The following is a 24,548-nucleotide window of genomic DNA, read 5'->3' as shown; positions in this document are numbered from 1 at the left end:
CAACTGGTATGAGTGAACATGATGGCTCAGATGGTAAAAATCTGCCCATAATACCGGAGACCCAGGTTCGATCTCTAGGTTGGTTGGGAAGATTCCTTGGAGAAGGAACTGGCTAACCACTCCAGTATTCTTGCCTGAAGAATTCCATGGACAGAGGAGCCTGGTGGGCTACAGTCCTTAGGGTTGCAAAGAGTAGGACAAGACTGAGTGACTAACACTCTAGAGAGTGGTTTGACAGCATCAAGTAGAGGAAAATTTGTTCGAACTTCACAACTTAGCAGTTCCCTCCTGGGCATATATACCAGTAGTTGTTAACTGGTGGTGCTTCCCACTCCTCCCCGCCCCCCACCACCAGGGAACATTTGACAACTCTGGAAATACTTTTGATTTGGACTGGGGAGGAGACAGATGCTACTGGCATCTAGTGGATAGTGGCCAGGGATGTTGTTAAACATTCTACAGGCAGTCCACTCTGTCCCCCTACCCTTTCTCAACAAAAAATTATTCAGACTCAAATACCAGCAGCGTACTGTTAAGGAATCCTGATGTAAACTCTAGAGAGACTCTCAAATGCAGTCTCAAAGAGACAGGTAAAAGGAGGTTTACTGCATGATTTGTTTCTAACATTCAGTTCAGTTCAGTAGCTCAGTCATGTCCAACTCTTTGTGACCCCATGAATTGCAGCACGCCAGGCCTCCCTGTCCATCACCAACTCCCGGGGTCTACCCAAACCCATGTCCATCGAGTCAGTGATGCCATCCAACCATCTCATCCTCTGTCGTCCCCTTCTCCTCCTGCCCCCAATCCTACCCAGCATTAGGGTCTTTTCCAATGAGTCAACTCTTTGCATGAGGTGGCCAAAGTATTGGAGTTTCAGCTTCAACATCAGTCCTTCCAATGAACACCCAGGATTGATCTCCTTTAGGATGGATTGATTGGATCTCCTTGCAGTCCAAGGGACTCTCAAGGGTCTTCTCCAACACCACAGTTCAAAAGCATCAATTCTGTGGCACTCAGCTTTCTTCACTGTCCAACTCTCACATCCATACATGACCACCAGAAAAACCATAGCCTTGACTAGACGGACTTTTGTTGGCAAAGTAATGTCTCTGCTTTTAAATATGCTATCTAGGTTGGCCATAACCTTCCTTCCAAGGAGTAAGCGTCTTTTAATTTCATGGCTGCAATCACCATCAGCAGTGATTTTGGAGCCCAAAAAAATAAAGTCTGACACTGTTTCCACTGTTTCCCCATCTATTTCCCATGAAGTGATGGGACCAGATGCCATGATCTTAGTTTTCTGAACGTTGAGCTTTCTAACATTTCTAATGTTTCTAACGTTTCTAACATTACAGTATTGAAAATAATCTAAATGTCCCTCAAAAGGAGAATAGAGAATTAAATTTAAATATTTCTATAACATGGTTAGAATGAATGAACTGGAATTTACAAGAATCAATATGGATAAATCTTGAACACAATGTTCACTGAAAGATGCAGAGTAATACAGAAAGTGCTACTGTGTGAAGTTTAAAGACAGAAAATTCTCTACTTCACCTGTGGATGTAATACAGATTAATTATTGTTGTCTCCACCAAATTCCACAGCAAGTACCTGGAGACTTTTACATTCATTCTTTCATGAATGTAAAGGTGCATACTAAATGCACCAGCAATTAATATTATCTGTCTCAGGGTTTTGCATAAAGGAAAAAATCTGTTGAATGATTGAGCTGTGCTCATAGAAAGACAAGACAATGATTTGCCTTCTTTTCTTGCCTTCCATCTATAATCTGCCTTTCTGCCTGTCTATTCATGGCTCAATTTAGAAGGGGTCCTGGAACTTGGATGATAAAACACTGAATCTTCATTTTCCATGCTGCTAACTGAAATTTAGCATTCCAGTTATGAAGGTACCAAGTTATATCAATATTAGCAACCTGAAGCTTTGTTACCAACTGAAATTATGTATATTTTCATATCACATTACAGTTATTGAAAATACTTAGAAATGCCATTTGTGCTCATCAGTTGAAATGTACTTTGAAATGACTGTAGTTAGACTTGTTGCTGGATCTCATTATTTATTGCATGAATAAGCAAGCATCTATATGTGATCTAAAATATTTATATATTTTATATTTTGATAACTGTATTTCAATGTAATTGGTTTTCTTTGGAATCCAATGGATTTTATTTTATACGTTTAAAAACATTTTGAGAAGAGGTTCATAGTCTTTGGCAGACTGCCACAAAGGTCAAGACTCCCTGGTTACACCGTACCTTCTGATGCTTTGATTATTTGTTATGTGTCCAATGTACTGATCTGAGCCAGATAGGAGAAAGTGGGAATAGATTGCTGCCTTTAAAGATTTCAGAAAAAGGTCTGATAGTGTGAAATGAGATGCTGCCTACTAGTTGCTGGAAGACAGAAATGTGAGATTGAGCTGGGGCTTTGGAATGTTAGTAAAGTTTCCTGGTACTTGTAGAATAAAGGCAGTAGATGCTTTCCCCCCTGCCTACAGCTCTAGTCTCCTTGTTCCTTGTCATTGTGCCCCCAGCCATTTTTGTTGTCTTTCGGTGTCTAGGGGGATCCCTGCATTAGGAAGTCTATGTATTCTGTTAGCTGTGCTGGACTCTCCTCTCATCTCTTCATCTCCCTTCATATCTGAGTACCTGCCCCAGTCCTCCAGTTTAGGCCAGGCCTCTAGATACTCCTCCTGTAAAACCGTCCTCATCTCCTTTACAGCCCTTTCTCGTTTGTAACCATGTGGTCTTCAGGTGATTCTTTCATTTGGTGCTGTCATCGCACTGGAGTATAAATCAGCAATGGCAGGGAAGGCTTGATTTTGTTGTCTACAGTATCTCACAGTAAGTATTTATTGATGAAGAGTGAATTTTAATTGGAAAATTCATTAAAGGACTGTGAATACGAGCAGAATGAATTTAGGTCCACAAAAAATAAAGTCAGATGGCCTCCCCCAACTTGTGACACCCCATCTACCACCAAGTCTCCTCCATACTCCAGTAGTTCTGCATATACCAGTAACTGTGAGGTCTTCATGCTAGCGCAATAGAGACAGGATAGCAAGACTGAGAGGCTGGGAATGGCCTGGGCTCAGATCCTGTCCTTGATGCTTCCTTCCTGGGTGACTTCAGCCTCTTTGTGCCTGTCTTTCCACCTCTAAAATATTGAAAATAGTAGTACCTCTGGTATAGAATGTTTAGGAATGCTAATGAGGCAACATAAATAAAGCACCTAACCCATAATAAGTGGTAGCTTAAAGGAAAAGAGCTGACTGAGCTTGATGGATAATCCAGGCCTGCTACCAGCTTGAGAAGCACTGGATTTAAAAGTCAGGGAAGCCTCGCATCACGGCTGAGCCTGGCTCTGGATTCTTCCCCCGCTGTCTTGGTGGGGATACTCATGAGAGCTGCTAAAAAGCAAAACTGAGAGGCAAGGGATTCTTCCTTGCAGTTTGGCTGGACCCCCTTCTGTGTGTCTGTGTCTCCACCTCCTTCATGTGACATCTCCCTGAACTGGAGCACTGAGGCAGATGTGCTGACCTTGCTGCGCTTGAAGAGAGGTGTATGGCTAAAGTTGTGACTGATCTTTTTGCATTCTCAAATTCCTGCTTAACTCTTGCTCCAGACGATTATAATCAAATTAGCTCACTCTGGCTTCAGATGAAGTTGTATCATTTGTAACACGCTTGGCACAGAATTTCACAGAATTCATTAGTGAATATATCCAGTAAATAATATATTCAGCTCAATAAATATCAGTTGTGGTTATCTCTCTATTAGAAAATGATGACTTGTCCTAAAAGCACAAACCTAGCCCACCCTCCTGACTTATATAACAGTTGCTAAGCATCATGTTCTTAAAGGCTTTCAAATAATGTGCATTGAGAGGTTGAACGAAAGAGCAGATGGGTTGTGCTGTGCTGTGCTAAGTTCTTTGTGAATCGTGTCCGATTCTTTGTGACCCTTTGGACTGTAGCCCGCCAGGTTCCTCTGTCTATGAGATTCTCCAGGCATGAATACTGGAGTGGGTTGCCATGATCTTCCTGACTCAGGAATGGAACCACGCTACTGACTGCTTAGTTTCCTCTTTCAGGCCCAACTGGGCTTTGCAGTACTTGATTGCTCTCAGTTCTACATAGTTGCCGCTAGAGGGCAGGGGCACTTAAGACAGTACACTAGACCCACCAGTGCCAGAATTACTGAGTAGACGAGGGAGAATGGTTGAAGGAGAAAAATGTTAGAATGACTCGGAGGGGGGGGTGGTGGAAAGCAAAACAGTTTTTCTTTATCTCTTGGGGACCAAACGGAAGGAAGTGTGAAGCTAGTGGAATTGAAGTTAGATTTAAAGAAGAACTTCCAGAGCACAAAGTTTGCTGTAGAGATTTTATACAGGTGACTTACAAAAACAAAAACAAAGAACTCTTAGCTACATCTGCCCAAGCAGAATAGATGAGAATGTGGGCTCCTCCAGTCTGAGGCCTATGTGATGCCAGTAGGTCCCCTTAAAGTAACCTTTCTCTGTGTTTGCCTTAAATGACTCCATTCTTGCACATGCAATTGTAAAATAACTTTATTGGTTGGGTTAGCCACCACTCATGCTTTTCCTGTAATAAGGATCCTTTATAGAGGCATGATGGTGTCCACATGCAGGTGCTTTCTGAAGAGCCCTGGGGCAAGGGGCAGCCTTGCCCCTCACATCAGAGCTTCTTTGTTGAAATGAGCTGGTTTGGCTTTTGTGGATTTGAGGTTCTGGAGCCAAGAACATAGTTCAAGGATGCCCTCTTTTCTTCAGGGAACTGCTTCAAAGCATACATGGTATTAGGGAAGCAACAGCATCTGTGCAGGGAGCTCTCCTCAAGCAGTCTACCCATGGCTGCCCAGATGGCCCCATCCCAATGGTACCCCACAAAGCAGGGGTGAGGTCCCCAGGCAGCGCTACTTTCAGAAATGAGAAGGATTAACTGCTCTCCAGCCAAGCTATAAAGCGACAGCCAGCTTCAGTAATGAGGGTGGCAAGTCCAGGGCTGGTGGGAGTCTGTTTCTCCAATCAGGTTATCGACCTTTCTGCTTGCATAGGAGGACAAATTACCTCTCTCATACTTTGAGAACCACATGGCCTCTGCCTTTGAAGATAAAAACTCAATTAGGGAGCTGCTGGGAATGCAGAGAGTGCTGGGCAAGAATGACACTGCTGGGGCTGCCTCCTCAGTTCAGCCAATCAAGGTGTATTTGCCTCCATTATGGATGCTGATAATAAGCAGCATCAGGTCGCTTTCCTTTTCTGAAGTCTGACCCACCTTCAAAGAACTGCCCAGTTGGTAAAATATAGCCCTGCACATTTAGCTAAGTCTGAGGTTGGCTGTCTCCTCCCACATCAAGCCTGGAATACTGTCATCACACTGGTGACCTCTGGTGTAAAGGTGATTCTTGGTGTCCTTCCAACCTCAGCCACCAATGTGAGTTCTCTGCGCAGTCACTGGGCAGTTGTGCATACGCCTTGGGTTCTCCTGCCTCTACCTAAGATGTCTGTGGGGCATGGTTGAGTGGATGAGGTGGACTGAGGAGGCGGCAGTTGGGCAAGAGGTATATCTGAGAAGCAGCAAGTGGGAGCCCAGAGTATCCACACGACCAGCCCAGAACGCAGGGGAGCGGTCAGGTGCTGCCCTCAGAGTCAGGGGTTACTTCAAAAACACAGTTATTCTCCTGCTCAGGCAATGGTTCAGGACACTGGATCACTGTGGAGACCTTGAGGGTAATGAGATTTCGGGGACTGGGACATCAGGATTTACACCTTCTGCCAACCACTTCTGTCTTGGAAATGGCGGTTTCCTTTCCCTTAGCAGGAGGCTACCTGTCCCCTGACTCCACCTAAAACTGCCTACAGGGAAGAAGACTGGAGAGAGAGCCCATGGACCTCTGTCACACGGTCTGTCCCAGACCTTCCAGCAAAAGCCAAACCAAACCATCAAGCCAAATGCAAAGAGGCGTGGGGGCACGGCCCTGCCCGGCGCGCTCAGATCTCGATGAGGCTGGCCAGGCGCAGGCAGAGGGGCGCGTCGGCGGGCATGGCGCTGCGCTTGATCTCGTTGCCATCCAGGCGCAGCACCTGCAGCTTGGAGAAGTTCATTACATCCACCACGGTGCAGAAGCTGCTGATGGAGAACTCTGCGGGGACAAGAGGGGCGGGGATGGGGAGAAGCCCAGATCAGAGGCCTGGGATAACAGGAAAGCCCCACGGCGTCTGTGAAGCTTCTAAGGGGGGCGGGGAGCTTGGCTGGGTGGGGCAGGCGCTTCTCAGGATCGGAGTCAAACTTGCACCCGTTGGGGAGCAGAGCCAGGGATAGAGTGAGGTCTCCGCCTGCATAGCTCCACCCCCTACCCACGCCGCCCACCCCCCAAAACCCTGGAAGGTCCTTCCTGCCAGGCCTTGGTCTTTTCCCCTCTGCGGGCAGCAGGTGGCAGCAGGAGGCAGTCAAAGACGAACCCTAGCAGCTTTGAAGTTCTCCCTTGATTGCGTTTGAAGAGGAGGGCGTTTCCCAATTGCTTTGAGAAGGAAGACTAGGCAGGTGGAAGGACTTAAATCTTGAATATTTCCTAACAGTTTGCAGATAGAGAAAGTGGAAAGAAATTAAAGAGAGAAAACTTGGACTGAGAAACAAATGCCTCTGAGTGCAGAGCTTTGAGGGGGTTGTCCCCTGTGCATTCTGAGTACAGACAAAGGAGTGATCTAGGCCCTGAGGTTTAAGGAGATAGATGAACAGAGCTGCCATGGAGCTCAAAAGTCAAATAATTTCCTTGCCTCCTGCATTTAATATGATTAGTTTACTCTCCATTTTTGTAATCTCAAAAGAAGTTTGAAGATTCTCCCCCAACCCCCCAAGTCCTGTAATCCTAGTAGATACAATCATTCCGTTTGGTTTAAACACAAGTCCTTCAGCTACCACTCACCCGGTTCTCCCTCTACTTGTTCTCATGGACAAATCAACTACCTCTGTCTCTATCCTACTGGGTCAGGAACTTGAAGGATTAAAACAAGAGCTCAGCTAGAACTCCAGTCTGCGTGCGTGCTAAGTTGCTTCAGTCATGTCTGACTCTTTGCAACTCCACGGTCTGTAGGCCACCAGGCTCCTCTGTCCGTGGGATTCTCCAGGCAAGATATTGGAGTGGGTTGCCATATCCTCCTCCAGGGGATCTTCCCACCCCAGGGACTGAACCCACATCTTTTATGTCTCCTGCATTAGCAGGCAGATTCTTTACTACTAGCACCACCAGGGAAGCCCCAAAACTCCAGCAGGGACAGCAAAAGTTACCACTGAAAAGCTGCTGGCGCCCATAGAGGCTGCCTTCAATATGGTATGTGAGAGCATCAGAAAGATGGCTCGGTCAAAAGGGACTTTGAGTGAGGTTATTTGTCAGGACTTGGTAGGCTACATCTGGAGGACTGTAATACTTAGGCAGACTCAGAGCTTGGCTTGCTTTTGCTTCCACCAGAGGCATTCCTCTGCTTGCCACAGTGGTCAGGAGCTGTGTGTCAGCCTGGAGCTGGGCAGGAGGAGTGGGAGGAAGGCTTTCCCGATTCTCTTCCTGGGGTGACTGTCAAAGGCATTGTGGTTATGGGTATGAAAAGTAAGCTCTCTATGGAGAACTTAGATAGATGAGAAAATTGTTTTTGAAATTAGCACTAGCAATTGTTTTCAGCCTCTGTTAAGAACTGACCAAGAGGAGATGGGGTAAATCTGCAGCCCATTAACATGTGCTACAAATGTAAGACAGAAAAACCAAAGAATAATGAGAATGGGAAATATCCTTCTTTAGAGAGCACTCGGGGAGGGTCGGGTGGAGACCCAGAATGCTTTTGGATGTTCCCTTTCTGGTCCCAGGGAATAGATCAAGTGACCTCCACGTGGACAGGTTGGGGGCAGAGTCGAGGCAGAGTCCAGTCTGGGTCTATGGTGTCTGCATGGAACGGGCAGAGTGGGTTGGGCTGGAGAGAAAAATGAAGCGGCCTGGCTTGAACATCGCTTCCAGCTGTACTGGGGGACTGCACTTGGAGTTTCCACAGTGGACTCGCTACAGCAGCCTGGGGCCTGCAGACTATCTGCTGAAGTCCTGGCTCTCAGCTGTGCAAGTGTAAATATGGGGCATATTTAGGAGGTGCTCAACACTCAGCATATATAGATTCTATCCACACGTTGAGCACTGTGAGCCCCCGTGTTAGTCCTCTCTAAGTTCATGAATAGGACAGGGGCTTCTACTTGGAGATGCTGCAGGGCACTTTCCATCCCAGATTAAATTTTGACATAAGTTTTTCCAAATTCCTCCTGGTGTACTGGCCCTGCTCCACTGGATCCCAGAGCTACTGAATAACATTCTGAGCTGTGTTTCCTGCTGTTGCCAGGCTGGAAAAACTGAGGGAGACGCTGGTGGAAGAAAGAAGCAGGGAGGGAGAAAGCCAGGCTTAATTCCCCTGCACTCAGCTCCTGTCCTTTTAGCTCTCTTCTCAAAGGGTTGCTTCAATCCTACCTTCATTACCCACCCCTGCTCTTGGTTCCCTGCAGGGAGACCTCCTTCACATTTGCCCAGGTGAGTGGCTGAGCTTGGGGAACTCACTTTCCTGCTGGTCATCTGAATCAGAGATGTACTCTTTCCTTTCTCAGCCAGAGAAGCCTGGCTCTCAGTCCTTTGATGTTAAAGGCAGAGGCTATACTACATGATCTGGGTGGCTTGAAGAGATTGCTTTTCCTTCTCTGTGTCTCAGTTTCCCCATCTTTGCAACGTAAAAGATAAAATAAAACTGTATCTGGCAACGTCAAAGTGGCAATGAGGGGAAAATTTTATAATATAGTTACTGTGTGTTGAAAAGCAAGTGCTTTTTCAGTTGTGTGCCAGGTCCTGAACCAAAGCCTTTAATGTACTAATCCACTAATTAAGAAAAATAAGGTGTTGGTGTTATTTACTCCCCAAAAAAGGACTAAGAGGGAGACAACTAGATAGAGGAGCTTTGGCTTAAACCGCACAAGAAGGGATTTGGGGTAGACACTGAACATTTTTAGGTTTGACTTAAGAAAAACTTTCTTGCAAGACCTCAGGACACTTGACTAATGTGATTTTATCTTTGGCAGAGCTTTTGGAAGAAGTGAACCACCTTATATTTTAACAACATATGTGGTTTTGCAAGAAGGCAGAGTGACAAGATGCTGTGATGGAGTCTTTCCCACCCCAAGTTTCACTGGTTATACAGTTAGGCAGTAACTATTGGCTTCTCTCCCGTGACAGCTGCTCAAGGTCAAACTCTGATAAAGCACAGCATACTATATGACATTTCTGTTGTGACACTCCTCCTGGATTCAGAGTGGGTAGCAGGTAAGTAGTGGTGACTTCTGGGTGGGATGATAGACAGCTACAAGTAAATGTCAAAGCTTTTACATCATGCAACATATGAGAGATTAGAGAACCCTGCCTTAGGAATAGGAAGACCTTCCCCAAAGAAAGAGACTTTAAATACAGAGCAGTTTGCAGTGTACATGATGGTGTCTTCAAACTAGAGAACCAGACACCTTTTCAGCTTGCCCACTCCAGGGTCCACCTCTGGGACGTTGCCTCTCTCACTCGGGGGGCTGTCTGGCTTGTTAACATCTTGCCAAATGACTGATCTGTTCTGTGAGCACAGGGAGAGAGAAGGATCCATGGAGAGGTTGTGGCCTCAGTCCTATGTGTGCTTTGATGCTGTGACGGTGCTGTTTGTTCTCAGCAGGCTCTACTTCAAAGCCCTCTGCCAATGGTCATTAATGAGTCCTTCCTCCCCCAGGGAGAGAGGTACTTTGCTGCAGAGGAGGAGAAGTTAATGCTGGCTCAGCACCTTCCAGCTGGGCTGAGACGTCAGAGGCTCTGGCGCAGTGTAAGCACATTCTGAACACAAGACCCTGAGAGGGACTGAAAGGCACCTAGACAGTCCAATCGGAAACGAAGACTTTGGTTCTCGCAGACAGACAGGCCGTCCTTTGGGCCTTCTGGGGAGTGTTTGGGAAACAGGAGGCCTTGTCCTTGCTCGCCACTGCAGGGTTTGGCAGGGGTCAAGCTCGTGTCACCCAGGGAGCCCTCTGCCCCCCCACCAGGGGCTCCTCGTGCTCCCGGAGAGCCAGCCAGAGCAAGTGCCACACTCAGCTCTGAGAGGCTGCAAATTCCCGTCCACCGGCTGTATGTTTAAAACACAAGTGTCCAAGCATAAGACCGGGTTGATTGGGGAGAAACAAGAGAGCTCGTCCTCTCTGGAGTCAGTGAGAAAGTACAGATACCATGGTTTCTTAGCAGCCCACTCTCCTCCTCAACTTAAATCCCCCTGTCTATGAACCACCCCCTCCCAAACCTCTCCAGACTCATTTCTCACAGCTTGACACATGACCCCTTCCTGTTAGACACGAGCATCTCCTCACTGTCCCCTCAAAGTGACCTGCTAAATGACTGGTCCCTTTGTAGCGATGGCACCTCTAAGCACGGCTCAGTCCTGTGTTCCTCCAGCCCATACCCATTTATCTCTCGGGACCTAAATTTAGACTTACCTCTTCTGAGAATTCTTCTTCCATACCAACCCACTCCCCAGTGACTTTTCCTAGCACTGCCATGTAGTCTAAGAGTATGCCACTCTGTACCATTTTGTATGGAGGTGTGGCAGGGTTTTCAACTTGCTGAATCAATATTCTTTGGTTCTCCTACTTCTAATTCTTCTGTGTTGCCCCCAGCACTCGGGATCAGATCTTTCCAATGCAACAGACAGCACTCCCCACTCCCCTTTGCCAGCGTCTCACCATTGATCCTATTGCCTTGGAGGTAGAGGTTCTCCAGGCTGGTGCTGACTGGGGGGATCTTCTGCAGCTGGTTGTAGGAGAGGTCGAGCTCAAGGAGGCTGCTGGAATTGAAGGTATTCGCAGCCAGGCCATTGTTGGTGAGGCTGTTGTGGGATAGCCGCACATACAGCAGCTTGGGTGACCCCCGGAAGTAGCTGTCAGGGACTGAGTAGACGTTGTTGTGCTCTAGGTACAGCTGCTCAAGGGCTGAGGGCAGGCCATCAGGTACCTTCCTAAGGTGGTTGTAGCTCAAGTCCAGCAAGATCAGTGATCGGAGGCCCCTCATCGAACTACCCACTTCTTGGATCTCGTTGTGATGAAGGTACAAGGCTGTGAGGTTCTCCAACCCCTCCAGCGCATTGTTGGGGACCCTTGAGATCTGGTTGTGGTCAAGATGGAGCTCTCTCAAGGATCGAGGCAGGGGGCTAGGTATCCGGGTCAGGTTGTTGTGGTCCAGATACAGCCTCTCCAGGTGCCGCAGCTTGGAGAAAACCTTCCTGCCCACCTTATCACTGGTGATCTGGTTGCCATGGAGAGCAATCCAGAGCAGCCCAGTGGCATTGTCGAAGACACCCTCCTGGATGGAAGAGATCTGGTTGTTCTGGAAGTAGACATACTTCATGCGGGAGGGGACGAAGGGCAGGTACTTGAGATTGCGGTTGTCGCAGTACATGGCTGTGGGGAAGTTGGGGGGACAGTCGCACTCCTGGGGGCAGTCTCGGGGCTCTGGTGGGGGTGGAGAGCCGTAGGCATAAGCTGGACCTTCCTCTCCCCCATAAGGGTAAGGCTCATAAGGCTCATAGGGGTAAGGGTCATAGGGATCGTCGTAGGTGGACTGCTGGTTGCGGAGGAATTGAAACCACCAGTGAGAGTCTTCCTCATACTGGGCCCAGGAGAGGCAGCAGAGCCCTGCCAGCAGCAGGATGGAAGCCCACTGCATTTTGTGTTTCTGCAAGAAGGGAGAGAGAATAGAGGAATCAGGTGTGAAGGAGACTCCAGGGAGTCAGAGAGGCAGAAGACGTGAGCCTTGGGCTATGAGCTCTGCAGACCTGACCTTCAGCAGAAAGCAGCTCTGAGCAGTCCTTGCTCCCACCTCCTCTGGGCCTCTCCCGGCGCTGCCTCTACATGCTGGTCCAGATGAGCCTTGGCTCCCTGGGGGAGCTAGGTACATTTCCCTCTGCTCACAGAGTCACAGAAACATAGCTTTTGAGATCAGAAGGAGCTTGAATGGAGGTATTGCATCTTTTTTTTCAGAGAGCAGGCGCATAGGAGCCTCTAGCAACCTGAAGTTACTGTTAGGAGAGCTAGAAAGCCCACAGCAACTTCCATGGGAATGGGAGTGGTGGTGGGTTCTATCTGGGCCTGAATTTACATCCAGTTTGAACTCCCCAGGGAATAATGTTTGCCAAGAGTCCAAGGAAAAAACCCTCTGGCTCTTTCCATATCTCTGAGAAGCACCCAGGAGTGGCTTGAGGTCTCAAAGGGGAAGATCTGAACTACTTGGGAAGTTCTGGTTTTGAGTCTTTGGGGAAGGGCGTGGTCCCCTACAGCCTTCACAAGGCTTGGGCTTGTGGTGCAGCATCTGTAATGGTGCCAGAATCTGTAACGGTGCCAGAACCTGTAACGGTCTACTGGTGAGGAGACTCTCTGGTTGGCAGTTTGTGGCTATACTTGCAGCTTGCCTGGCAAGGGCCATCATACAGCAGTTATAGATTCCCTTCAGAGGGGCTATGGCCCCCCAGTGTGGCCCTGTGTTCTACAGTGAGTACTGAGAGCATGAAGTCTTAGTCAGTGCCCTCGGCTGTCTTCCATGGCATCTAGTAAAGTGTTAGTACTTCTCACGCTATACCATGGACATTATGCCAGAGCCAGCTGGGGCCAAGAGAGATAAGGAGGAACCTCAAACAATGGAACAGGAATTGAAGACTCTTGAATGTGCCCAGGGCAACATGACTTTAGAATGGGATTTTGGTGTCCTGCTCTCCCTTCCGAAGCCCTCGGTGATGACCTCTGGATTACCAGTCTCCGTAGCTGGGCCCCACATTGCCTGCAAGCTTGTTGCTTTTGAGCTTGAGTGCTAGTGAGATGAGAGCAGGCGAGGTTTGGAGAGAAGTGTGAGTCTGATGTCACCTGAGAGGAAAGCTGAAAGCGTGGAAGAGGAGGGTGGCCTGTCCGGCTGGATGTCTTACTCTGGATACCGACAGCCAGAGCACTGCACAGCCCTTAGGAGCAATGGGCACCTTCCAGAGGGGTGAGTGTCACCCTTGGGTAGAGAAACTTTAGAACCTTTCTTGATCTGGGCATAGTCATGTATGCTGTTCACGTTGCTGTTGGCCCTTGCTGGGGAGAAGAGAAAGAAAGGGCTCTAAAAGCCAATGTCAAAGCCAATGAGCTGATGAGAAGGACCCTGGGGGTGACAGTCAATCTGCTCCCTTTCTGGCCACTGTCTCCCTCAGACCTTTCTGTCCCCTGCGAGCGATTTCCTTGGGCCTGCTTCATCCCAGTAGCCCGCGGGCTCCAGAAACGAGGTGCCTCATTCATCTTCAGGCAGCCTCAGACAAAGAGCTCACAGTGTTCCTGGGGAGCCTACCCAGCTGCCCACCGCCTGGGCATGCTGGCTGGGCCCTGGCACTGCCCAGGAGAAAATGGATAGAGTGGCCCACTGCCAGGAGCACATTTTTCCATGCTCAGCTCTGGGATGCTGCAGGACCAGGGTGGCTGTCTGGAGGTTGGCACAGTAAGCCTCTGTCTCCATTTCTCCTTCCAAACTAGGCACCTTGGCAGGCAAGAGCAGCCCTCCTCTTCAATACTCAGTCTTCCAGGGCTGTGTATCCTGCCCACTTGACTCTCTTTCGGTGTCATGACTGCTAAAAGGGTTTGTTGGGGACCTTATGCCTCTCTTTACCCCTCCCCCATCTCTTAGCAATGTTGCTCCAGGCCTTATACTCTTAAATCCTCTCCACCCCACCTCCAATGCTAGAGACATGCCTGTGCTCAGAGTTTTGTGAAGTGGAAAGCTTCTAGGATTGGTACTTTCTGAGTTGGGGGAGCTTACTCAGGAGTTACTGCTGTTCTTTCATTTCTCCATTCTAAAGAACCATGTCTCCTTCCTATCAGAGTCCAGGAGGTCAAACCAAAAGCTGTTTTTTAACCTGAATTAGGTCCGCATTTCACAGTTCCTTGGACCCGGTCAACTCTCAACACTTCTGTGTATCTTTTCCCTTTCACCCCAGCAACACACAAGCACACACATACACACACACTACACAAAACTCCCTCTCCCCTTATATAAGAGCATTTAGGTGCCTCAGCCCCTTTGAAGAGACTGCAGGGCACTGGTCTAGGATGGTGGGCTTTCTGAGTAGTAGTGGGGCAGAGCTGGCTTCTCCAGATACCTGGCCCTTCACTTTTTCACGCCTGAAAGCTGAAGGTTCCCCAACAGTCAGAAAGGATTGTCCTACGGTGACAAAGGTGGCATGTGGGAACCCCCTCCTTAGACTCCCTTTCCCTGCTCTAGCATCCTGGGACACAGTCCAGATGGGGGAAGGAGGAATTGCTCCTTCTGCCCTGGGCCCTGTCCCCTCTCCCCAGCCTCCTTCCTTTGCTCCTTTAATGGAACTACCAGGGAAAAAATCTGAAGGAAAATGACCGACTTACCTTGATTGAATCTTTCAGAGAGTGACCACGTCCCTCTGTCTGGCCTCCTTGGTTGGAGAGCGTGTGAGCAGGAGAGGAGTGAGTGTGTCTGCTGAGAGTGTGCGCGCCTGTGCCAGGCCAGGGCCCGCCCCCAAATTCCTAATCAGATGTCGTGAAGAGAGAGGTTGAGGAGCCCAGATCCTGGCTTTTTCAGCGCTGCTGCAGAGGCGGAGCTCACACTCAACCGCTCAAAATTGCTATAAAAACCACCTTCTTTCCACTCACTTATCTTCCCTGAAGTATTGGCAGCTTGAGGTCTCTTTCTGCTGAATGACTTAGTGGCGCTCTGGAGGTTATTTGTACAGTCGTCTTACAAAGGCCTGGATTTCTCATTAAACCCATAGGGTAGATGCAGGGATAGGGAGGGCCAGGATTTGCCAAGAGGCATCTTAACTCTTTCAACAACCCAGGGTCCCACTGGAGAGCTAGTGCTCACCTTTCTGGGCTCCAGCGCCCTCTGTGGGCAAGTGGTTAGGCTGATGGACAAGGGAGAGGACACAGGAGAGCTGGCTCTGGCTCCAGTTCCATCCCTGACCAGTGTAGACATGTCTGGGCTGTGGGATTTCTCTCTCCCCACTGGGATAAAAGGGAAGAAAGGGACTCTCATATTTGTTAGTCACTTACTGTGCACTAGGGCTTCCTTCATATCTCAGTTGGTAAAGAATCCGCCTGCAATGCAGGAGACCCTGGTTCAATACCTGGGTCGGGAAGATCCCCTGGAGAAGGGAAAGGCTGCCCACTCCAGTTTCTGGCCTGGAGAATGCCATGGAATGTATAGTCCATGGGGTCACAAAGAGTCGGGCATGACTGAGTGACTTTCACTTTCACTTAATTGTGCACTAGCATCATGCACACCCACCTAATCTCAGGATGACCCTAGGGTTAACAACACTACCTTGTTGAGTTGTAGTAAGGTCTCTATGAGATAGTTTGCGTGAGGTCCCTGGCCCAGCACACAGCTGATGCTCACTCAGTCTGTGGTAGAGATGATTGCTGTTATATCCATTTTACAGATGTCGAGACTCTGAGCAAGAGGAGGATGAGGTCGTAGAAGCAGGCAGGAACTAGACCATGAAAGGACTTTTAGGCCATGGAATGGATTTAACTTTTATTCTGAATGTATTTTAAAAACTTGTTATAAGGAGAGAAAGTGAAAAGATCTGACCTACATTTTAAAAAGTCCATGGGAGAGACTGCTGTGTGGTGAAAAGGAGGAAAGTGTGGAAGCAGGAGCTCTAGCTCTCCTCTGTTGAGAGATAATGGCAGATTGGGCCAGTGCAGTGAAAGAGGGAACAATGTATGTTTAGACAAGGTGTTGAAAAGTCTTGAAGATGGACCAGAGAAGGAGTTAGGGAAAATGAAGGATGAGTCCTTGATTTTGAGTTTGAGCAACTGGGCGGGTGGTAGCACCATTTCCTGACATAAGAAAGATGGGGAGGGACAGAGCCTATGTTAGAAATGCCTGTTAGGCATTCCAGTGGAGATGCCTGCAGGCAGTTAGATATATCAGGATAAATTGGAAGGTCAGGTACTAGAAGAATCTGGATTACCTAGAATCTCAGTAGCTTAGATGAACCCATGCAATGCTCTTTTTTCAACTAATTGCCTCCTGCTAACATCCAAGGTAACACCCCTTTAAATTTTTTTTAAAACTGTGGTAAATTACACATAACATAAAATTCACTATCTTAACAGTTTTCACAGTTCAGAAGTTTTAAGTATCGCTATACAACCAGTCTCCAGAACTTTTTCATCTTTTGAAACTTAAACTTTGTATTCATTAAACAAAAATGCCCCATTTCACCCTCCCCCAGCTCCTGGCAACCACCAGAGTAGAAAGAACTACTTTCTCTCCCTGTGAATTTGACTACTCTACATGACTCATACAAATGGAATCGTACAATATTTATCTTTTTGAGACTGGCTTATTTCACTTAGCATAATGTCCTCAAAGTTCATCCATGTTGTAGCGGGTGTCAGAATTTCCTTCCTTTTAAAGACTGAATAATACTCTATCATATGTATATACTATATTTTGTTTATCCATTTATCTTTCAATGTACATTTGAGTTGCTTACACTTAGCTATTGCAAATAATGCTGTTATGAACATTGGTGTACAAATATTTCTTTGAGATCCTCCTTCTAATTACTTTTTGCTTATATGTTCAGAAATGGAGTTGTTGGATTGTATGGTAATCTGTATGTTTTTTAAGGAACTTCCATATTGTTTTTCAAAGTGTAGTCATACCATTTTACATTTCCATCAACAATAAACAAGGGTTTGAATTTGAAACACTCACTCTTGTTTTTTTAAAAATACCAATTGAGAAAGCCTCAGATTTGAATTTGAAGAATTTAGAATTTGGATTTTAAACAATGGAATTTTTGGTTGCTCCAGTAGGTTTTGAACTGTTGACATAATATGAAAAGTCCTTACTAGGGACCCAATGTCCTCAGAAATTTCAAAATTTTTAAAAAGATTAAATATAATGAATGGGCCTTTGCTGACTACCTACTATAAACTAGATGGTTTACGGATGTTATCTCATTAGTAATCACAGTAGATACTTTGTGTTGAAAATAGAGGATTGCAGGTATACAGTGATTGGATTGTAAAACAAGGATTTGAACCTGGACCTGCATGACTCCAAAGACTGAACACTTTCTCACAACACAAGGCCAGAGGGCCAGTGGAGGGGGTGGTGACCACCTTATTGTCAGGGTCGAACTCAATTAATATGGAATCCAACTAATTACAGTGGCCCAATCTGCTTGAATCTGTGGCAGGGGATTGTAAGGATGAGAGAGGTCTGGGATACCGGGTTTCGTTTCATGACTCCAGACATATTTCATTTCAATTTAATACATGTGAGCATCCACTCTATGCCTGGCATGCTCTTAAGAGCTGGAAACACAAAGAAGGTTTGATAGACCACCTGCTCAAAATAAAGCAGGTGTATAAGCAGCAAGGGATTCCAAGGTAGCTCAGTGGTAAAGAATCTACCTGCCAGTGCAGGAGCTGCAAAAGACTTGAGTCTGATCCCTGGGTTGGGAAGATACCATGGAGAAGGAAATGGCAACCTACTCCAGTATTCTTGCTGGGAAAATCCCATAGATGGCCTGGCAGGCTACAGTCTGTGGGGTGGCAAAGAATTGGACACGACTAAGCAACTGAGCAAACATAAGGAGCAAAATCTGGTTTCATGAGTGATGCAGAGTGGCCTTAATGTGAAGATGGTTATAAATAATGCACAGATAACTTTCTCATCATTTTTGAATCCAGAAAGCAATCACTTTACAATGGAAAACACTAGTTTTGGCAACTGGACATAAGAGACACTTCGTAGCTAGATCTAGATAGCCTGGACAAATCTACCCATTAGGTACAGATGTTAACTTTTTAAAATTCTAGCATACTTAAATGTGGCAGTGTTGCAATGAATTAATTCTCACAACCACACAGGATTATGAGAGACAGAGCAGGGAGAGCTCGCGAAAGAGCAACTCCCCAAGAAAACACTGAGTGCATATTCATTGAGAACTTATCTGGAATTTAGTAACAGTGCTCAGCAAAGCAATAGTAAGGCTTTGAAGATAAGGAAGTTTGTTCTGCATGCAGAACAACATCTGCTGAAACTGACATGTCAGCCAAGGTATCTGTCTTAAGAGCATGAGAAAGAGTACGTAATGAAAAGGTAAGACAGGACAGTCTCCAGAAAACAGGGCCTTGAGAAAGTAACAACTTTTATATTCCCACACTTAATAATACTTTACAATGAAAGTCAGTAGAGTCTAGGGTCCAAACATTGATTGGGATTCTTTCCAACTAAGATCTACCAAAAAACACAGTATCCCCAGGTGGGATTTGCACTAGGTCTTTAGTCATCTGTTCTGTTGCAAGGTAGGCTGGGGAGGAAGGATGAGCAGGGAGGGGATGAGCAGTATCAGGTCAAGAGGAGAGTTTCAGGGAACCATTCACTGTTCAAAAATTCCTTAGTCAATGAATTCTAGCCTCCATTTTGACTACTGCCTCTCAATTTGCCTGGTTCTGGATCTAGGCCCTCAGAACTTGGTTTCAATATGGGACACCAAGTAAGGGATCCTGATGTCTCCAGATTGCCAAAGGAATCGGCACGTGAAGGCATTTGGGATACTGGTGCTTCCTGAGAGGTGTCAAGCCAGCAGCACTACCCAGCTACTAGACAGCAAACAAGCTAAACAGAGAGACTATTACTTGCTTCGGTAACTCCTATCCCCAACTGGACATATAGTGCTTGGCACTTAGTAGGTAATCAGAAAACAGTTATAAAATGAACTGTATTTTTGGCACTCTACGGAGTTTGCCTATCCTCAGAACCCAATGTTTGGTGGAATAACCACCAACCAGGCCAGAAAAACCCTTAGGCCTTCAGGTCAGTTATATTTTCCAAGGGCTCATGTCGTTGCTATTTCCTCCCCACCCAGAAAAAGTGCAGGTTAAGCCACAACTACTGGGCGAAACTAATTGCCTTTGAAGTTTGGACCCACTCCGTCTGGAAGGGCAGAAGTGCCTTCTGATTCAAATTCCTCTCAGCAAAGAGAGATATGTGTCTGTGGCTGCCAAACCCTTCCTCTTCAACCTTCACAGGACCCAAAAGTCATTGTTTTTATAACACCACTTCTGATCCTAAACAACCAAGGAATGAAGGGTAAGACTGGAAATCCACCCAAACAAAATTATTGACTTGGATATAAAGAGGTCAGTATAAAGATGATCATGGTCCTGCATTACCAGCCAGGTCCTGCTGCTCGCCCATTCTGAAAACTCTTGATGCCAGAGAGGGATTGTTTACTAGTCTGAGGTTTTGATGGAAAGTCTTGGTTATATAGGTACCCCAAAATGGTGTCCCAGAGTTTCCAAGGGAGATGTTTTCGCTTATTCCCTTGGCACTGAATGGTTGTTTTAAGTTCTCACCATGGATAGTCTCCTCTTTCCCAAAGAGGAGACAAAGATGTTGGAGCTGGTTGAGGAGGCTTGTTTTTGTTCAAATGCAAGAAGAAAAAGATCTCATGTTCCAAGTTCTGGGAAATGCATTGAAGGGTTTGGAATTTCCTTCTAATCTGTTGGCCTGTCACTTCCAAAGCGCTTCCCTCTGTTTATTTGGCTTCTGTTTGCAGGTCTCTTCAGTGTCTAATTTCCGCCCTGCCACAAAGGGGCGGAGGTGGTCTCTTTAAGTTCGCTTGTTCAGTCGTGCTGTGGGGAGGGAGGAACACTGCAAACCTATATCACTGGCGTGTGTGTGGAGAGCTCGCAGTGTCTCGGCCACACTGGGTTCACCCCCGCTCACGGCGCGTGTGCTTTCCCAGTCTACCCTGCTCAGGCTTCAGGTTCCTCGGCCAGGGAGTGGGCCCTGAGATGCATGCACTTCCCAGGTCTAAGCCGCTCAGGTTCAGGTTCCCGGTACTCCACAAAGGCGCAGACTCGGTTGGGCCCACGGTTTGTGCCGTTCCCGGTCGGAGCAGCTCAGGCAGCCAGGAGTTTGGCGAGCGCACTCTCCCCGGTTGGGGCCCTGCGGCTTATCACCTCCTTGGTCCCCGCCTCGGTTTACGGGAGCGCCCGGCTCCGGTGTGCTTTGTGTCGGTTCTGGCGAGCTGGTCTCTGGCTGCGACCCTCCCGGTGGCTGTCGACCCTCCAGGATCTCAGGCAGTCTTTGCTTAGAAACTGGAAGCCTGTTTGCAGTTTGGTAGGGGGTGCCCTCTCTGGGGCCGAGTTTGCCCCTTTCCAGCTCTGGCGGGCCCCGCCTGCCTGCTGTGTCCGGCGGGGGATGGGGCGGTCCGCAGTCGGCTAGCTCTCCTCTGGTATTGCTCAGTCCTTTGTTCTGTGAGCGGGTCGGCAGTGCCTTAGGTTTGGGCTTTTCTTGGGATAGTTTTCTCTCTCTGGCTGTCCCATGGTTTAGGTTGCTATCTCACGTTAGCTCCCTCAGATTGCCCTCAGGGCATTTGGCCCAGTCCTTACTCTAAGCAGTGCCGCCCGCTTCTCTCCGTTCAGCCCCCACTTGCTGGTGGCGGCTGCGAGCGTCTGGGGTTCTTTGCTGGGAGTTGCCTTTAGGCACGTCATCTGTGGGTTTTATTTATTTTTTCTCCCAGTTATGTTGCTCTCCGAGATTCGAAATCTTCCCCCAAACCTGCCGGTGACAGGGTTTCCTGATGTTTGGAAACTTCTCCTCTTTCACGACTCCCTCCCTGGGACGGGTCTCCGTCCCTAACTCTTTTGTCTCTCTTTTTACCTTTTATATTTTCTCCTACCTCCGTTCGAAGATAATGCACTGTTTTTCTGGATGCCTGATGTCCTCTGCCAGCGTTCAGAAGTTGTTTTGTGAAGTTTGCTCAGCGTTCAGATGTTCTTTCGATAAATTTGTGGGGGAGAGAGTGGTCTCCCCGTCCTATTCCTCCGCCGTCTTAGCCCCGCTCTGGAATTTCCTTCTAATAAGTTCTTTAAAAATAAGACAGAGAACAACCTTTATTATTTATTGGATAGCATCTCTTGTTTTTACTATGTATTTATTGCACACTTGTCTTTATTCACATGATGATGACATACATGATGGATTCCAGAAAATCACCTTCTGGAAAGTATGAGTGTATTTGAGTCAGGAAAGGGAGGATGGTTCAGAGAGTGATACCTAAATGAGGAAGGAGGCAGAGGAGACAGAGTGAAATTTCAAGCCTAGAGGGTTTGGTCTTTCAGTAACTATGTGACATCCATCTTTGTTCTGCAAATGAGCTGATGGTGACTCTCACTGTGCTTAGGGCTGTTGGAGAGAACAGGTGTAGGACAGACCAGTTCCCAGGATGCTGGTATCTGCCACGATGTGACCTGGCTGTAGGTGAGACCAGGTCTGAATATTAGCTCTAAAATACCACTTACCATTTCTGAATCCTCATCACAACCCTATGAGATAGGAATTTTTATATCTTATTTTTACAGATGAGGAAACCAAAGTTCAGAAAGGCTAATTAATTTTTTCAAGATTGTATAGCAATTAAAAGTGGCAGAGCTGGGGTTTTAAACTTAAGCCTGGGGCGGGGCTAAGATGGCGGAGGAATAGGACGGGGAGACCACTCTCTCCTCCACAAATTTATCGAAAGAACATCTGAACGCTGACCAAACTTCACAAAACTACTTCTGAAGGCTGGCAGAGGACGTCAGGCTTCCACAAAGACAGTGCATTATCTTCAAAAGAGGTAGGAGAAATTATAAAAGATAAAAAGAGAGACAAAAGAGTTAGGGACGGAGACCCGTCCCAGGGAGGGAGTCGTAAAAGAGGAGGAATTTCCAAGCACCAGGAAACCCTCTCACCGGCGGGTGTGGGGGAAGATTTCTTATCTCGGAGGGCAACGTAACTGGGAGGAAAAAATAAATAAAATCCACAGATTACGTGCCTAAAGCAACTCCCAGCAAAGAACCCCAGACGCTCGCATCATCCGCCACCAGCAAGTGGGGGCTGAACGGAGAGGAGCGGGCGGCACTGCCTAGGGTAAGGACCGGGCCCGAGTGCCCCGAGGGCAATCTGAGGGAGCTAACGTGAGATAGTAACCTAAACTGTGGACAGCCAGAGAGAGAGAACTATCCCACGAAAAGCCCAACTCTAAGGCACTGCCGGCCCGCTCACAGAACAAAGGACTGAGCGATACCAGAGGAGAGCTAGCCGGCTGCGGACCGCCCCATCCCCTGCCGGACACAGCGGGCAGGCGGGGCCCGCCAGAGCCGGAAAGGGGCAAACTCGGCCCCAGAGAGGGCACCCCCTACCAAACTGCAAACAGGCTCCCAGTTTCTAAGCAAAGACTGCCTGAGATCCCGGAGGGTCGACAGCCGCCGGGAGGGTCGCAGCCAGAGACCAGCTCGCCAGAACCGACACAAAGCACACCGGAGCTGGGCGCGCCCGTAAACCGAGGCGGGGACCAAGGAGGTGATAAGCTGCACCGCTCCAACAGTGGGGAGCGCGCTCGCCAAACTCCTGGCCGCCTGAGCAGCTCCGACCGGGAACGGCACAAGCCGCGGGCGAAACCGAGTCTGCGCCTTTGTGGAGTAACCGGGAGCCTGAACCTGAGCGGCTTAGACCTGGGAAGTGCACGCATCTCAGGGCCCACTCCCCGGCCCACTCCCTGGCGGAGTAACCTGAAGCCTGAGCAGGGTAGACGGGGAAAGCACACACGCCGTGAGCGGGGGCGAACCCAGTGCGGCCGAGACACTGCGAGCTCACCACACACACGCCAGATTTGCAGTGTTCCTTCCTCCCCACAGCACGATTGAACAAGCGAACCTAAAGAGATCACCTCCACCGCTTTGTTGCAGGGCGGAAATTAGATACTGAAGAGATCTCCAAACAGAAGCCAAATAAACAGAGGGAAGCGCTTTGGAAGGGACAGGCCAACAGATTAAAATCCCTGTAGTTAATACCGACTGCATTGAAAAGGACCTATAGATCTTGAAAAGTATAAGCAGGAATAAGGGTCTATCTGAAACTGAGCAGACCCCACACTGCTCACAACAGCTCCAGAGAAAGTCCGGGATATATAAATTTTTTTTCTCTTTCCTTTTTCTTCAAGTCCTCTATTACACCTTTAACTTTCATTTTCATAACCCACTATTAACTTGCAAAAAAAAAAACAAACCTATTTTTGAAGCAAACTACATACATATATCTTATACCTTTTGTGTTTTCTTTTTTTACTGTTTTTTTCCTGTTTTACTTTTTTTTACTGTTTCTTTTTTTACTGTTTTACTGTTTTTTTTCTTTTTACACTGTTTCCTTTTTTTTTTTATATTGTAAGTTTTATAAGAGTCTAACCTCTACTCCAGATTTTTAATCTTTGTTTTACATATTTCATATCAATTTTGTACATTTAAGAACCCAATTTTTAGGACCCATTTTTACTCAGGAGTGTGATCACTGGCCTGATTACTCTCTCGCCCTATTGATGCTCTTTCTTCTCCCCCAGGGAACCTCTATCTCCCACCCTCCTCCTTCTCTTCTCAACCCAATTCTGTGAATCTCTGAGGGTGATCTGGGTACCGGAGAACACTTCAGGAACAGGATACTGCCCAGATCTCTCTCTCCCCTCTTGATTCCTCCCTTTCTACTCATGCTCACCTCTATTACCTTCCTCCCCCATCTCTTTGTATCTCTGTGAACCGCTCTGAGGGTTCCAGACTGTGGAGAGCACAGAGGGAAGTGCTTACTGGCTAGATTGCTCTCTCCACATTTGAACTCCCCTCTTCCCCTCCTGGTCACCTCAACCCCCCCCCCACCTCATCTCTTCATGTAACTCAGTGAACCTTTCTGGGTATCCCTCACTGTGGAGAATCTTTTCACCATTAACCTAAAAGTTTTATTATTGATGCTGTATGGAAGGAGAAGTCTTGAGGCTACTGCAAGAATAAGACTGAAAGCCAGGGGAAACATTAATTAATAAGAGACCATCCAATAGCCTCCACATATACACTGAAACCAAGCTCCACCCAAGAGCCAATAAATTCCAGAGCAAGACATACCACGCAAATTCTCCAGCAACGCAGGAACATAGACCTGAGCATCAATATACAGGCTTCCCAGAGGCACACCAAATCCATAGACATCTCAAAAATTAATACTGGTCACTCCATTGCACTCTAGAGAGAAGAAATCCAGCTCCACCCACCAGAACACCGACACAAGCTCCCCCAACCAGGAAGCCTTGACAAGCCACCTGTCCAACCCCAACCACAGTGAGGAACCTCCACAATAAAGAGGAACTTCATACTACCAGAATACAGAAGGGCCACGCCTAACACAGCAATCTAAACAAGATGAAAAGGCAGAGAAATACTCAGCAAGTAAAGGAAAATGAGAAATGCCCACCAAACCAAACAAAAGAGGAGGAGATAGGGAATCTATCTGAAAAAGAATTTAGAATAATGATAATAAAAATGATCCAAAATCTTGAAAGCAAAATGGAGT

The 24,548-nt window shown here is 47.4% G+C and overlaps 1 protein-coding gene across 2 annotated transcripts; it reads right to left on the bottom strand.

Moving 5' to 3' along the window:
* Positions 1-4,578: 4,578 nt before the first annotated feature.
* On the bottom strand, positions 4,579-24,237 carry FMOD (fibromodulin). 2 transcript variants are annotated; one of them, XM_081495041.1, is made up of 4 exons: positions 24,104-24,237; positions 14,528-14,665; positions 10,832-11,819; positions 4,579-6,191 (listed from the first exon to the last, which is right to left on the bottom strand). In XM_081495041.1, the coding sequence occupies exons 1-4, from the start codon at positions 24,185-24,187 to the stop codon at positions 6,040-6,042; spliced, it is 1,362 nt and encodes a 453-aa protein (XP_081351167.1). In that variant the 5' UTR covers positions 24,188-24,237; the 3' UTR covers positions 4,579-6,039. The 2 variants fall into 2 exon arrangements, with proteins under 2 accessions (XP_081351167.1, XP_081351168.1); XM_081495042.1 differs by lacking the exon at positions 14,528-14,665.
* Positions 24,238-24,548: the final 311 nt, after the last annotated feature.

Source organism: Giraffa tippelskirchi, chromosome 5 (assembly GCF_054371585.1).
Source record: "Giraffa tippelskirchi isolate mGirTip1 chromosome 5, T2T-mGirTip1v1.2.pri, whole genome shotgun sequence".
In the NCBI taxonomy this organism is placed as follows: Eukaryota; Metazoa; Chordata; class Mammalia; order Artiodactyla; family Giraffidae; genus Giraffa; species Giraffa tippelskirchi.
Note: the sequence above shows the minus strand (reverse complement) of the source record. Positions and strands in the feature narration are given on the sequence as shown.